The following is a 14,783-nucleotide window of genomic DNA, read 5'->3' on the forward strand; positions in this document are numbered from 1 at the left end:
TATCTTATCTCTAATCTTATCCACGGATCCCATTTTACAGCCTCTGTTCACTGGGTTCAGGCCTGAATAAGCGCAGAAGCATTGCAGAAGGGAAAAATATTTCTTCCCTCATAAAGGTGCTGGTTTCAAAAACCACGGCACCTACAAAGTTTTCGCCTGCACGCATGAACTGGAGAACTGTGGCAGTTTTTCATAGGATTTCCATATCTCATGACCACAATAAAAGTTTTGTTTTGTTTTTATATGCAGTAGTCCTGCCCTTCAGGTATTATTCAGATAAGGGTATCGTCCTATCTCACAAAGACACCTGTTGATGGATTACATTGCAGTTGTGCTAATATTCGGCAAAGTGTATTGCCCAAAACGACAAATCTTCGGAGCCTGTTTTTCTCGCATTTTGCATCAAAGCTGTTTTGAAGCAAAACGTGCCACAATTCGAAACCCATTCTTGATAGCTGTTCATCCCACACCTCGACCTGAACTGCTGACTGCAGGCGAACGTCGTGCATTGTGAATGCACACTTACCGTTTCTGAAGAATGACCTTCTGCACTGTCCGCCATTGAGTGGGGGTAAAGATTTTTTTTCTTGGCCGACAAATGTGTCCCATCGGACCTTCTCGGTTCCTCCAAGCTCCCTCACCTTCTTCAGACAGCTCTCCAAGTACTCCACTGGGTCATCCGGCCGATAGTACATCAAGCCAGTTAGCAGGCTCTGCAACAGCAATGCACGGAGTAAACACCTCACCCCTTGCTTCCTGGACGGCTCATTTTCAATCCTGAAGTGCTTTGTGTGTTTAACAGGACCCACTTCCTCACCAGTGAACTACAGAGCCTCTGTGGCAATACGTGGCACCCATTGCAAGCGGGCTGCCTCACTGCCGCCTGTACCTCTTATTATCCATTCATGCTACATCTGAATTCTTAGCCCTACAGTTTTTTTACTTATTATTTTCAATTATTGTTATTATTGTCGTTGTTGTTGTTTATAATAATATTTATAGTGGTTCATAAAACATTTCATAAATGCATGCATTGTGTTATCTAAATATTATTTCACTTGGAATAACAACACCCAGGAATGAAGTGTCCTGAAAGGATTGTGGAGCGTTTAGTGAAAATTTGGCTGAACCTGCTCGGTTCCCCCATGCATAGCTCGGAGTGACCAAGAGGCAGTTGCAGAGGTGGAGATGGGGTGGCGCTGGGATGCGGAAAGATGCAATCCAGGGAGGGAAGGAGATCAGTACAGTATTTACAGTGTTTCAGGGGAGGAAATGAGATCAGGAGTGACTGCTAATTACTGATTGCATTCGATTGTTGTCATCCCTCCCAAACCTTTGTCACAAACACCCATTACAAATATTGGTATAGAGTATATAATATAAATGATAAAATCCTTTTTTAATTCAGAATACTAGATTATTATATTGAATTATTATTTATTAAAAATATCAGTGTTGTCTTACATTGTAATATTTCACATGAACCTGCAAAGTCCAGCTTGCAGGCTTCTTAAGAATCACAATCCAATTGAAGCTTGAGGCACATTGCTTCAGTATTCTGAAAATACTGGCTTTAAACTTAAGAGCTTCCTGTGTTATAGAACAGTATGCAAGAATGAAACTCCTGTATCACCTGTGGCCCATTTACCGAAATATTTTACTAAAATGTAAGCAAGCTGATTCTAGGGAGCATTATAAGATAATTTAATTAGATTAAATTAGAGAATGCCAAATAACGAGAACTATTTTGGAGGCCAACCTTTTTTTGGAGTTGTAATTTGTACATTTTAAAATTTGCTGCATATTATTGATCACATTTCCATGAAATTAAAATGTACCCTCGTGATTAGTTGTAATCCCTGTGAAAACTACTCATTAAAGCAATATGTAATGTACTGTAAGCAATGAAGTCTGTTTCCTTAAAGACAATTTCATTAATTGCTTTTGTTTGCTTTGTTCTTCAGTAGTTGAGCACTTTACAAAAATATTGCCATGGATGGTGTTCTGTAACTTAAAAGCTGATGTTGCGTCACTGACCACAGGTGTAGTGTTGTAAGCAAGGCAACACAATATGATTGTCCAAAACAGGAACATGGGTACTGTATCTGTTAAACTTGAGGTAAGAAATGTCATGATCAAATTAACCATTGATGTGGAAATTACTATGACAAAACACCTTTTGTTATGCTAAAAATCTGATGCTTAAGCAGTTAAAACCATTTATTTAGAAAATCATTACCACAGTACTTTGACAGAACCCGAGACTCAGTCGATTGAAGTGTGCAGCGCAGTTTTAGTTCTATATCAGATTGAAATAATCTTAGGAAAAAAATCTTAGAAAGCACAAGAAGAAAACATCACAAATGTTCCAAAAACAAGAAGACCACCTGACCAAAAGCTGGGTAGCTTTTCCCACACTCCCACAACGCTTTGTGAAAAAACGTGCCTCCTGTTCTCAGTTTTAAGTGCATTTCTTCTAAGATTCCTCATACAGTATGTTCTCTACTTGGCGTTTCAATGTTTGTGTTGAAGAAATTTACTAGGTTGACTTTGTGGGTTCCCTTGAGAGCTTTGAATTCTCTCTCAGGTTCCCTCCTAACCTCCTCTGTTGAAGACAGAGAAGATTCAGCTTCTTCTGACACATACTGTAATTGCATTACATTATTCAGACACCCAATGTCCAGCATGTGAAAACTGAGTTGGAGGTGTTATTTGCTCTAGAAACAATGATGAAAATGCTGTCCGTTAGGACAAAAATTCCACCACCTCCCTTCTACCATAAACCCCAAATCTCTAAACGGTCTAAACAAGGCACCATCAAAGAGCTTGGCAGCCAGAGAGGCACTAACATATAATCAGATACAGATCGGCCATTAGCTATCTATTAATTAATAATTAAAGAACAGTGTTCAGTTCAAGACAAGCAAGCAGAAACGTTTTTATATTGAATCTGCTTGTCAACAAATGTACTCCTTCACACCTCATTGAATTCCTTGACACAAAGACACTACAGATAATGTATTTTAGGACACAAACCCTGTTGCTAGATGTTAATGCAGCACAATATCATAAATACCACACATAACTGAATTCTGAATATTTAGTCTTTATAGGACTGAGATAACATTTGAACTGTGCCTTCTAAAACGAATTTCTGTAAACTCCAAAAACATTGTAAGTAATCTAGACATTTGACCTTTGATCAGTTTATGTCAGACAACCAGCAGCACAATCTCACAGTTATATTTTTAAGACCTGCTGCAGCACTTACAGTATATCGATTACTTTCACAGGATGGCAGTGTCTTGGCATGTCTCTGGAAAAATGCGATGTGAAAGGAGACGCGATTGTCTAATACATTTCGTATATCCTATTGGCACCTTCCTAGAATTATTCTAATCTTAAAATTAAAGAGAACAGGTGCACTTTGTTATTGTGAAAAGCACACTACACTGTACATCTCCCCGTCTGACTGCCCCATGATAACGAAGCCCGTTTGTTTCATGGTTTACTCCGTTTCGATTCCTTGTTGTGACACACAGTATACACGAATCGATTATACTCGAATCGACTGCTACACAGTACCGGCATCTTAATTCAAGTGCCGAAAGAGGAAAAAAAAACCCGTGATCAGGCACGTGTTTACTGTAACCCACATATTGAAGCAGCCTCGAAATAAAACTTACGAAAAATAGTCATAATTATCACAGCATCCTCGCAGTTTGATGAACGTTTCCATTAGACTGTTTTCATTATTGATGGTTGTTATCATCCGCGGCGCAGCGCTAACATGTGAAGACTTTTAACATATAACTGGAAATACCAAGTGCTGCCGTTCAGATATGAAACGCTCAAACATTATAAAGCTTTCCAGTCGCAGAGGGGCAAAAGCTACAGTTTGAACCTGTTTTCACGCGTCCTGCCGTGTGACAAAATATTGAATAAGAAACATCCTACCATCATCACGCACAACGGGCTCAATTTAGCCCGCAGGTACAGTAGGAGTCTAGGGCTCACCTCGAACAGCTGCGGTATCTCTCTCCTGGAGAGGTATTCCCTGGCTTCGCTGCTATTCATGTCTCTGGTCCTCCGGAAAAGAAAGGGATCGACACAATGTCCAGCCTGTCAGTTTTGTTCTGACGTTGTTGTTGTTGTTGTTGTCGTTCTTTTCACCTGGAGCTTTAAGACTGGAAACCCTGGGCATGAAACTCCACAGGCAGTTGCTCAGACCGTCAGGTGCATTTTCCTGGCGGCTGGAAAAAGAGGAATCCCACAAGGCGATTTCTCTCTTCTCCGCGGCGAGCAGCAGCCTATTGATTTCACTGTGACATGCTGGGCTTTTTTTTAACCAGCCCCTTGTCTCATAGTCATATCGCCTACTTAAAGAACTGACGGGATCCAACGCAATGCCTTAAAATGAACATCCGTCATGTCATCCGCAGCCGGGAGGGGATTCAGGAAAGCCTGTTGCCAAGAGTAAATGAAGTTAATGTTAACGTAACCTAGCGCTCTTGATCGGGAAAACGCTCCTTCAAGGCGAACCAATGAATGAGACGGGCATGAACAAGACTGCAATAAAAAAAAACAACAACAAGACGAAATCGTGGTAGCTGAAAATCAAATGTGCTAATAACATTTGAGCCAAAAGAACATACTGTCAATGGGTCCCGCTTTACTTTCCTGTAGTTTGAATGTTCATTGACTTTTGAGGAGTTAGCTAAACGCTCTTTTTTCGAACAGTATCACTTTTCTTATATTCTATCGGCTAATAAATACGATATCGTCAAACGGTATTTAGCTTTTGTACAGTAATTCTATACATTCCACATATATACTAAGGAGGGTTATGATAAATATTTGGCTACAGATGTGGATTCTTCCCTCTGAATTCTTTGGATAACTCACACAGTACCCAACTGGGAAGTGTAAACCAGCAGTGATGACATGTTTTACTAACATATATAAAACTATAACCATTTCCAAGTGCACACAGTGGGGGGAAAAGGAAACACCAGTGTAAAGGCACTTTAATAGGGCGCTGGGTCACCACAGACTGCCTCCATTCCCCATGGCACAGAGTCTACCAGCACCTGGGGTTCGGCAGGAGGGAGGCAACATCACTGTTCCCTGTAGAAAGTCACCCCATTCGCGCCTGGCCAAAGCAGCTGGAAAACAGGCTTGACTGGGTTCACATCTGGCAACTGAGACGGCCATGACATCCTGTGTGGATAACATTGGGACGTCACATGGGCTCCATGGGCAGAAAGCAGGAAGGAGATGCTGCACCATGGAGAGATGAAGTACTGATCAGCACTGACCTTGCCTTCCGGGGGAACCAGTGCACTGAAACTCCAGTCTAGGTGGGGCTGCACACTGGTGGGGGTGGAGTGGATCCCCGTGACCTGTACAGCGCTTTGAGTGGTGTGTCCAGAAAAGCTCTATATACAGTAAGTGTAAGAAATTATTATTATTATTATTATTATTATTATTATTATTATTATTATTATTATTTAAACCATGCCAGGAGAATGTGTCCTATAGCCACCTGACCTGAGCACTCAGGGTGGAAGAGTTCTGTAGACCGGCACCACATGAGCACTTGTCTGTTTGTCAGGAACATGGCGGAGGATGATGCGTCTCCCACTTCTCCACTGGCCTCACGAACCAGCGCGGCCAGCAGGTGTGAAGAGCAGCCTGTGCTCAGTAGCCTGAACGTGGCTTCCTGCTCGGGGGAGGTCTTGGAAGCACGCTTTTGCTGAAACGGGCTGCTTCGCGGTACTGACCTCTCCCCGGACACTGCTGTTCATGAAAAATCAACACGAAGAGCTGTCTTTGTCACTGAGGTTCCTGCAATCACCTCTCTTTCACAGTCACTGAGGTCTCCTCAGGCAACCAGGCCTGTCGAGCACTTTTATACTGTACCTGACCCTAGCATTCAGGCTGGATATTTGCTGAATGCATGCACAAACTCCCCATCTGGAAGTCCTTTCCTTCAGTGTGCTTGGCGTCCTTCATCCAGGTGTTTGGTGTGGTACTTTTTTGTCCAATATCATACTACGTATTGTCTGGTTTGGGCATGTTCCTGTTTCCATAATGTAGTGTTGCTTCGGGGCAATACTTATTAGAATACTCTGTTGGGGCCTAGTCAACCCCCTGCCAAAAAAAGCACCATGGTTTGGGGGAAAAGAGGTGGGGAACAAGCCTGATGACGCTACTTTTCTTTCAGATTAAACAAGCTTTGAAGTTTAAATGCTCAAACATTATAGAGTTATATGAGCTCTTCGCCGTGCCTTACATGCGTAAAAAAAAAGAAAAAATAATTATACCCGCTTATCCTGTTCCGGCAGATACAAGGTTGTATTTCCAATCGATGGAGTGCAACTTTTCTGTCTCGTTGCCAAATATCTGTCTCCCTCTGGTGGTCTGACGACGCACGGACACGCTTGCCTACAAGAGCTCTCAATGACCGAAGTCATCGCACTCTCTCTGGTGGAGTGGTCAAGATCACATTTCTGCGTTTAAATAGAACAACCCCTGGGTTTGTGGGTTAACCCACGTCAATTCAACTGACCGTTGTCATTATACGTCTCAGATTTTGATGTAGTTGGACAGAGTTACTCGAAACGATTTTATGTAGAAATCTGAAATTCGAGTGTTCAACTAGTAATTAGATATGACTGTTTACATAGGAGCAGCCTTTTTTACTGTCTGAATAAAGGGCCTAGGTCTTTTTAAAAGCCAGTTACGTTAGCTTAAGCATCATAAATAGAATGGTGTATAAGGTAAGACAGTTTCAAGCTGAGAAGTACACAGAAGGGAGTCCTAAATGTAATAAAACTACAACATGGGATCTTCATTCCTAAAATACAAGCAATTATATAGGAAAAAAGCTTTCTTGACAGACAGACATTATGTTTGAGATACTGATTCTGTTCCATTTAGTATGAAGACATGAATTTCACAAATGTTTCTCATAAATAATTTTACCTACTCTTTAAAGCCACTATAATATCAATTGTAGTCTATTGTAGATGAAGATAAAACAATAAAGACTTTTCTAGGTAATATTTGTATGCAGGAAGAATCATTCCCCTTTACACTGAAACACTTCAAGACAATGTCTCACATACTGTAAGTACCTAATAGTGATGATGGCTGAAAAAGAGAAGGACACAACTTCAGTGGACATTAGCAGACAATGATGATTTAACTTGGATGAGCACCCATAGAATTCAGCAAACCCTACACAGTGACTTTTAAAAGAAACCCAGAGAAAAATAATGCAGTGGTAAACATTTAAACTGTTTAGGAATTTAGATCAGGAGCAATAGGAGATGAACTTATACAGTTGTATTGAATACATATCAATAAAAATTCCTAAAATTTTGGTTGATTTAATACTTTGTACCATCCAAGAATGGTGAAGGGTTATTAAACATTTACACTCCCGTTTTATACCATTACAGGACTTTGAACCTATATAAATGCCTTTACTAATTACTTAACTGATACTTCATTTCTTAAGGTGTAAAAGAGGCTTTTATGCTGTATGAGAGAAGTTTAGGTCACAAAAGAATGGAAGATTCAGCTAGTCTCTCCCATTCGTTAAAGTGCTGTGTTCAATAATTAGTGAGTTTCATTATTTTATGGTAAATCTTACGAATAAAATCTCCCTCGAATACATTACAGGTACATCTGATTGGTCCTTCATGGAAAGAATCCACACGGAAGTATTTTAGTGACACACAGGAAGTATCTACACTTCCGGTCCCCCCCTTCTCTAAGAAAAGATGTCTGTTTGCAGTTTGTGTTTTGGATTCTTTGTTTTATTCGCATTATTTCTTGATCCTGCACCCGTGGCAACTGATTCGGTTGAGGTAAACTGTTTATTGTTAATATATGCACTGCTTGACACGTGATGTCGGCATTTGTAAAATCTTTTTTGTTCATCTGAAGGAATCGACTAGCTACTGGATAGTTTTTGAATGAATGAAAGCGATAGATCATCTTGAAATATTTTCATATAGTTTTAGGCGTGGTACGATAAGCATTTCAGTGTACTTGTAATTAAAAATAATCTCCCCGTACTCTGTGGCTTCGGACGTTATTAGTCTATGGAAAATAGACGGTTTTCTTCATTCTAATACTGAAACAGTACAGCACGTATTTTTCTGAGGAGTCGTGCTGTTGGTATCTTAGCCCATAAAAATGACCTCAATACTGAACAGTGAAACTAGATTTGAGTGCCTGCATGTGAATGCGTTATGTGCTGTCTTGCACTTTCATAGAAAATGCGACAGAAGTAAAAATCGAATTCGATAAATCGTGTGCTGGGTAGCTTTGGTAAAAAAAAAAATCCTTAACTTTGATTTGTGTTTGAAATTCCTTTTGAATTACGTTTTCTCAAAAACAATCTGTTTGTAGATGGTGTTCAGACAATTGCTGATTTATGAAACTTAATAGTTATTTTAATGGTGATAAACCGTAATCAGAATACTTTGTTGCGTGACATGTTTAATAAGAATAATCTCAATAAAACTTAACTTCTGTAGTAACAGTCAGGAGAACTGAGCTGAATACATTTCTGTGTAGTCTTGTCAATGGCAGTGGTTCCCCAACCCTGGTGCTGAAGTAACACTGTCGTTTGGTTTTTACACCAGTTCTTCAGTTCAGTCTAATTTATTTCAGTTTTTCAGCTCTTAAAATGTCAGAGGGGTTTTGTACTTGGTATCAGCCCTTTACCAATTTAATGTTCTAGTAAGATCTTTTAGACATGACAGCCAGCAAGTTCGATGTGCTGGGGCTGTTAGAAACAGTACTCTTGAAGTAAGGGCATATTCAACACCCAGGACTGACCGGAGAAACCAGTTAAGCAAAATTCGAAACAAGCAGGCAGATCAATGAAATCATCAATTCGCACTGGAGATATAGAACTCGGCTGGAATGAGAACCACCAGCCGGTGTTTCTCCAGGACTTGAGTTGGGAGCCTCTCGTTCTTTGGGTTTTTATATATGAGGCTTCCTGTAGGAACTTACTTCGGTCACCTGGAGCCTCCGATGCGGGTTGCTAAAATGGCCCAGTGTTTCGTAAACCTTACAGGGACATCCTCGCTAAGCTAACCAGTTTTTATTACGTTAAGCTTACAGCTGTTGGTGTTTTTAAAGTAATACCGGGAAAAGCGTACTAACTTTAAGCGTATTAACTGCCTAGTCCTGGTACCAGGGGGCCACATACCTGCTTTAAGGCTTCAATTAGGTAATTAAGCTCAACTGGAATGAAAACCAGCTGGTGTGTGAGGTCTCCCAGGACCAGTAGTGGGAAGCCCAAGCTTATGTCAGCTGTTTTCTCCGACTCCTAGGCAAAAGCCAACCAGTTTTTCAGAAGTGGACACACGAACAACTGGGCAGTTCTGGTAGGTGTTCTGGTCTTGACTGGTTTTCAGAGTATTGCAGAGTGACACCTGCTGGAGTTCAGGGAAGTAGTACAGAAACGGTATGTGTAACAATAGGTTAAATCTGATCTAGCCTGCGAGTATGAAGTGAGATCTCGCCTGAAATAATCTGTGCTGTATATAAGTATTTGTGAAAAATACCTTCAAGCACTGTTTTTACAATATATTTGATGAAAACGCATTGTGTCACAGAATGAATACATAGAAAATAACTAAATATAAGAACTGGTATAATACTGTAGCATGAGGTAAAACTAGTCCTTAACTAAACAATAGGTGTTTTTTTTTTTACTGTAATTGTTTTTGGTGATGTGGGAGATATGATCAAGTTTATCGATGATTGCTTACCAATGTTTTGTCAACCAGTTATCTCAGGTTTTATTAATAATTCTTGATACGCATGGTACACGTTTGACGTGTGTCATTATTGACCTGTTTATTTTACCAAGGTTTGTACGTCCAGATTCTGGTTCAACTATCGCCATGTGGCCAATACTCTTTCTGTCTACCGGAGTGTCAAGCGCCTGGGGATTCCTGACAGGTACGCAAATCTAATACAGGGGTTCCCAGTGTTTAAATTAATTAATTAAATTAGGCTTAAATTAATCCTTAATTGCGTTTCTTCATTGGATCCTGTAAGAGTCAAGTTTTTTTTTCCAACTCACAGGCTGGAGATCTTAAGTTACCTAAACTTAATAGTTTCTAGAAACACAGTAATTAAAAGGCAACCTCCGATATGTCTGGAAACTGAAAACAAGTAAACACTTTAAATTAAAATGATCCGCTCTATTAAGGGTTGAAAGATGTAACTGTGTACTCGGGTGGAACAAAAACCCACAGATGTGTGGGTCCCCAGGACCAGTATTCTTAATTAAAAATATATTTTCTTTTAGCCCTGCAAACCTCTTGGTGCTCAGTGCAGTTCATTCGGTGGCGAATGGGTTATCTTTTGAAGCTTATTTTTTAAAGCGCCCTTCTTGTTCTCGGAGAATGATTTTTTTTTTAGATATTCTAAGTTGTCAGGTTTTGTTCTGGTAACAGGAGAGAGTGTCATTTTACATCACGTTTAGTCTGTGATGCGTGCCCCCAGAGGAGCCCGAGATGAAAGAATTTTATAAAAGACAAAGCAGGCTGTCTTAATGCGCCTTTCTAGTTTTACTAGAAGGATGCCTTTCCCTAGAGAAAAGTGGGGCCTGTGAGGGATGGCAACTGCAGATTTACAGGTAGAAAAAACATAAATTATTAAGATAAGACAGAAAGCTCAGACCTGGAAGAAGTTACTTATGCAAAAGACTTATGATGTTTACTAGGTGTTGACACATTTTTATCTAGATGAGGTGGTTAAGGGTTAAACAATATAAAAGAAAAAACATTGCGCTATATAATGAATGTAAAACAAGGAATGCTGCAGTGCACTAGAAAGAATTCATTTATAATATTGTGTACAGTTTTTGACTACTATGTTCGAAAAGGGTATTGCTGTTCTGAAAAGAGTTCATGGGCTTAAAGGAATGCCCTGCACTGAAATTAGAGACATGTTTTGTAGTCTTGGAACAGAAAAGACTCCGAGGAGACCAGTCTCAGGCAATGACAAAGTCAGCCTGTTCAGCTTCTTCAGAATAAACAGTGAAACACAAAAATAGAGGACGTGCTGTAATAATAATGATTGGAAACTAGGAGGCACTGCATCTGAAACTGACTAATGGAGGCAGCCTTTCTGCATGTAGTGCCAGGGCTGGTTCTGCTAGCCACATGCTGCCGGAGATGACCACCTGGCTTGGACTTGGAGATCCTCAGATTTTAACTTGGCTGCTAACAAGCATATGGGGTAGATGGGCTGTCTGGCCTTCCCATCTCTAACCTTTATGTTCTTATGTGTGTAAGTGCAGCACAGAAGACTTGCTGCTAAAAGAATTGCAATGAGAATGAAGGATTGAACCGTAATTCTTGGGGGGGATCAAAGGGGATTTGATATGACCAGGCACATGGGTTACAGGTGTTATTGGTCTGCTTTTAATAGTGTATTTTCTCATTACTTTCACTCAGGTTAAATTGCTTTAAGCAGCAAGATCCTTATAACACTGTACCTAAAACAGTCACACCAGCACTTACACTGTCAACAGATGAAAGCATGTTTACTACTACTGTTCACACAGCTACTGCTAATAATAAATAATACATTTTATATATATACCCTTGAGGACAGAATTCCAGAGTTTTGGGGTGTAGCAAGAGAAGGCCTTGTTACCCATAGAGTGAAGACAAAGCAATACATAACTGTTGTGTACTACTGAGCTCGTTTCAGGAGTCAAAAGAACATCATAATAGAGCTTTATTATATATAGTGCCTTTGAAGTGAGTTCTCAAAGTGCTTTACAGAAAAAAAAAACACAATGAGAGGAGACAGCAGAATTACACAGTTACAATATATTATTAAGTCTCAACTCCGTGAATTATTAATGATTGTAGGTTCAGTCTCCAAACTACAGGAGGTAAAAACCAGTCTGTCTTGGCTCTTGGAGCTGGTTCTTTTTGCTTTTGAAAACTTAACAAGCATCATTCATGACATTCCCACAGCCTTGAGGATCAAAGTGTTTCTATCTGGAAAGCGTGCATGAAAAAATTATTTGTCAAGCCCACAGATTCACAAGAGGCAGCGTGCAGGGGTCCTAAGCTTGCCACCATCTGTTTCATTACAGTCCTTTGATTTTTAAAGTACACGATTCATTTCTTTGGCTGCACTGTTCTATCTTGCACTTGTCGCTAGTTTCTAAATGGATGGCCCATGAGCTGTGTGAAGGGGTGGGTGGTATGAATTATTAATAAATGAGCATTAAACTAGTGTCTTTTGACATTTAAATGACTCCACACTCCGGGACTGAATTTGTGGTATGCTTCTTCAGCAGAATGTGTTCTGCTTTCTGCAATATATTGCAGAAACTTTTTGGCTGAAGCCATCAGTTTTCTGCATCTCATTTTCATATTTCTGAAATTCATTAAAAAGTTTGCCAAAGAACCCTCCGCTGTCCTTGGTTTCAGTTAGGTGCCCATTTACAGCACGCTGCTTCAGTGAAAGTGTGTGCGTGATAAGTACAGTAACTGGTGAAAAAGCAGTGAATTTGCAGTCACTGCTATTTTTTCACTTATTCTAGGCATTCCAAGTGAACAATTTTGTTTTTGCAAATCAGTACGACTAAATCACAGATTTCCTGCTGAGAGAGAATTGAGTTTTTGTTTGTTGTGATGCTCTCTCCATCTTCCCCTTTTGTACTTAAATAATTCTAGAAATATACACTAGACACAAAGTGTTGGGAAATGATGCCTTGTACGTCATGTAAGTGTATCTTGTCTTTGTTTTTAAGCCATATTGTGCTAATGCTGGCAGATGACATGGCCTGTAACCATAGAAACCCCAAGCCTGCTACAGTCTTCAGCCACAAAAACATGGAGCTCAACGTGTACGGGGATGACGTGGAAGTCGATTACAGAGGATACGAGGTGGGCACTGGTGATGACACACATGGTCTTTTTCAAGGTGTTGCCGAAGAAGTGTTTGTTTCCTGATGCTAGCAGTTGAATTGTGTAAGTTTAGATAAGTAGTTTCAAACTCAGTCCCGGGAGCTGCCTGTGTTTTGTTGTTTTGTTCCAACCTGCGTAGTCTTTCAGGCGGTGAACTTAATTATGTTCTGAATTAGGTGTCTGTAGCAATTTTTCAAAATCACATGTTACAAAGGCCACTCAGTTTGGGGTGCAAGTCACCTCAGAGCCTGGTTAGAGGTATTGATGCTAAAGTGACCGGAACCATGGTTTAGACTGTCAAAAACAGGATATTGTTTGGTGTCGGTGTTTAATCTTTGGAATTCAGAGTACACTATTTCTTACTGAGAAGCTAAGAGTCTGAATTTTTATTTTTGTCAAACTTTTTGTATTGGTGAATCTCTAGGAATGCTGCTGCATCAGTATGAATGTTTATTTAATAAAGATAAGAGCTTTCCCTGGTTGCTCCGCCTTCTGCCCTGTGCGTGTGTTGTTTGCTCTAATGGAGACCCTTGATTCTTTGTGGCATCTGTCTGCAAACATGAATCTGTTTTTCTTTATTTACAGGTTACTGTTGAGAATTTCCTGCGTGTCTTAACTGGTCGGTTGCCTCCGAGTACCCCTCGGTCAAAACGCTTGCTTTCTGATGACAGGAGTAACATACTGATTTATTTAACTGGTAGGTTTGATGCAAGAAGAGGCCACCTTTCAACACAGTATTAGCTTCCACAGTTTTCTAGACTACTGTTTGTTCTTGAAACATTAGTTGGGAGTGCTGGTTTTTTCTCTCTTCATGCACACAAACCTGAATTACTCAATTCAGACATTTAATGAAATAACATTCAAAAATATCCACTATTGTAGTAAAGGAGACCTCAGTGAATGACCATCATTAAGCACTGTACTGGGTTGTATTTTAAGGTAACAAAAATGTGTGGTTTGGAAATGAGGTTTTATTCTAAATTGTACTGTTATTTACCTAAAATGGCCATTCCAGGCTTCATTCAACGTAATGTCCTAAATTTGTTCCACATGTTTACAAATTGATCATTTCAGAACTTCCTACTGGACTGTGGCTTCCTAGGACCCGTGTTGGACACAAATATTGCATAATAATTAGTGTTCTGTGTTTTGGGTACTTATTTGACGATGACCTTTACCCATTTATAAACAAATTAACAGCCATTGCATCTTCACTAGATCTCAGTTTAGCAAAACATATTTGTCCTACAAGTACAGGATGTTGTTCATCATTAATTATACGTCTCGTTAAACGGCTGTCATAAATCAATGTGCAGCCATATACGTCTATGTTGTTAGGGGAGCAGCAGCACTGAAAGCCAAGTTAAATGGGCTGTGGGATTAGTGATCAGAGTCACCTGTGAACTGTGCTGGAGAGATGGATGAGGATAAATGCCCGGCAGCTTTGGTGCTAAGTGCAACAGGGCTGGCCTTAGCACATTTTTGGTGCTTTTAACTGGGAAAGGGAATAGGTCAGAGGGAGGTTTAAAGGGCTGTGATGTGGCACAAAATCATTTTGAAATGCTATCAATTCTAGCACGTTTCTTGCTGTGCGAACGCTATAGTATTTGTGGAAGGCCTACAGCACAGGCAGTGCTTTCGCTGCAGTACAGGGTTCTGTGTTTTCACACGCGACATTGGCCCTGTCCCTTGCCGTCGTTTCCCGTACAGGTCACGGAGGGAACGGCTTCTTGAAATTCCAAGATTCCGAAGAAATCAGTAACGTGGAGCTGGCTGACGCGTTCGAGCAGATGTGGCAGAAGAGGAGGCAAG

General features: G+C 40.3%; 2 protein-coding genes across 3 annotated transcripts in view; one reads left to right on the forward strand and one right to left on the reverse strand.

Moving 5' to 3' along the window:
• Positions 1-4,489, reverse strand: part of ak5 (adenylate kinase 5) — a 62,569-nt gene extending 58,080 nt beyond the window's left edge. The window contains exons 1-2 of one of the 2 annotated variants that reach the window (XM_088597965.1): positions 4,018-4,489; positions 527-713 (exon numbers count right to left, since the gene is read on the reverse strand). In XM_088597965.1, the coding sequence (XP_088454091.1) occupies positions 527-713; positions 4,018-4,077 (247 nt within the window). In that variant the 5' untranslated portion in view covers positions 4,078-4,489. Of the gene's footprint in view, positions 1-526; positions 714-3,686; positions 3,810-4,017 lie in introns of those variants that run through there. The other variant, XM_088597967.1, reaches the window with a different exon arrangement.
• Positions 4,490-7,754: 3,265 nt separating this feature from the next.
• Positions 7,755-14,783, forward strand: part of pigk (phosphatidylinositol glycan anchor biosynthesis, class K) — a 34,572-nt gene continuing 27,543 nt past the window's right edge. Inside the window, exons 1-6 of the mRNA XM_088597968.1 lie at positions 7,755-7,877; positions 9,360-9,413; positions 9,902-9,993; positions 12,815-12,950; positions 13,557-13,668; positions 14,682-14,778. Coding sequence (XP_088454094.1) covers positions 7,791-7,877; positions 9,360-9,413; positions 9,902-9,993; positions 12,815-12,950; positions 13,557-13,668; positions 14,682-14,778 — 578 coding nt within the window. The 5' untranslated portion in view covers positions 7,755-7,790. The remainder of the gene's footprint in view (positions 7,878-9,359; positions 9,414-9,901; positions 9,994-12,814; positions 12,951-13,556; positions 13,669-14,681; positions 14,779-14,783) is intronic.

This window comes from Lepisosteus platostomus, chromosome 11, assembly GCF_059453375.1.
Source record: "Lepisosteus platostomus isolate fLepPlt1 chromosome 11, fLepPlt1.hap1, whole genome shotgun sequence".
NCBI lineage: Eukaryota > Metazoa > Chordata > Actinopteri > Semionotiformes > Lepisosteidae > Lepisosteus > Lepisosteus platostomus.